The sequence below is a fragment of the Aplysia californica genome, unplaced genomic scaffold (assembly GCF_000002075.1).
Source record: "Aplysia californica isolate F4 #8 unplaced genomic scaffold, AplCal3.0 scaffold00232, whole genome shotgun sequence".
In the NCBI taxonomy this organism is placed as follows: domain Eukaryota; kingdom Metazoa; phylum Mollusca; class Gastropoda; order Aplysiida; family Aplysiidae; genus Aplysia; species Aplysia californica.
Genome location: NW_004797502.1, coordinates 737,839 through 738,999, shown reverse-complemented (window position 1 = coordinate 738,999; position 1,161 = coordinate 737,839). Strand labels below are relative to the sequence as shown.

Below are 1,161 nucleotides of genomic sequence, written 5' to 3'. Positions count from 1 at the left end.
AGAGAGAGAGAGAGAGAGAGAGAGAGAGAGAGAGAGAGAGAGAGAGAGAGACTTTGGAGAGAACTAGCTGTGGGAATATAATAATAAGATGAATATTTGGAGTGATTTTCTTTTAGTCAGAACACAATGTTTTATGTTACTGTTGTACGTTGTACTGTATTGTAAAGCGCTCAAAGCCTGTGTACTTTAATTGGGGTTGAGTGCTATATAAATGTCATTTATTATTATCAATACCTCATAAATTATTTAGCAGTGTGAGTCTAGTTGACAGGAAGAACATTAGAATTGAAATGGTTCTTAAAATAATATTTCTTTATATGTGAAAATATATGTCAACTTAATAATATTTCCAAAAAATGTTTTTGATTCACCCTCTTGGTCTGGAATGTGCCATTTGTTCCTGAAAAATTATTGCTTTGTTCGCAGCTCATAAATCCCAAAAAGCAAGCGAAAAAGAAGAGTTACAAGAATTCAGGAGAGGTGAGGTTTCAAATGACCATTTTGAATGGCTGTTCTTGGAAGTTATTTTGAGTAATTGATAGAGAGGTTCTTTCATGATAGAAATGTTCTGGCTTGGTACTCTCATCTTCAAACTTTAACCCTATTAGCACCATAAATAGGTCAGCAGGTCAGCACAGTCGAACCAAAATGGCGGCCAGCCTATGGTTTCCCAGAACTGAATTATTTCAGTGTTTTTCAGAGGTTCAGGGGAGGTGGCAAAGAAACTGCTTTTGTTTTTTAAAAATCTAAGTGACATATTTCAATGGAATTTCACATACACTGAGAAAGATAGATGCTGAATGTAATGATTTGTATTTTATTTCCCTAAGCGGTTTGAAACGGTCATAGATTTTCCTTGGTTTTGAAAGCACTCTATCAGTTGCTATCACTTTGCCTTTGATTTTGGAGGTTCCAGTTCCCTGTTATGTTTGGCCATTTAACAGTCGTAGAAATTAGAGGGGATAAAACAGATAATGTTGATTCTTATCTGTCATTTATGTTCTTTACTAAATATACATTTATATTTTTCAGATTCAGATTCTGAGCTGTAAAATCCAACCTCAGTATTCCTTCTTGGACTTTGTCAAGGGCGGGTGAGAGTTGCTTATTTGTTATGTGGGGGGCGGGGGAGGAAGGAATAAGGGTGGAGGGGGAGAGGGG

The 1,161-nt window shown here is 36.3% G+C and overlaps 1 protein-coding gene across 1 annotated transcript in view; it reads left to right on the top strand.

Annotated features, from left to right (window-relative positions):
- Positions 1–1,161, top strand: part of LOC101849700 (copine-8) — a gene marked incomplete in the record, with an annotated part of 30,968 nt that overhangs the window by 20,892 nt on the left and 8,915 nt on the right. The window contains 2 exon segments of the mRNA XM_013083447.2: positions 427–480; positions 1,033–1,094. Of these exon segments, the coding sequence (XP_012938901.1) occupies positions 427–480; positions 1,033–1,094 (116 nt within the window).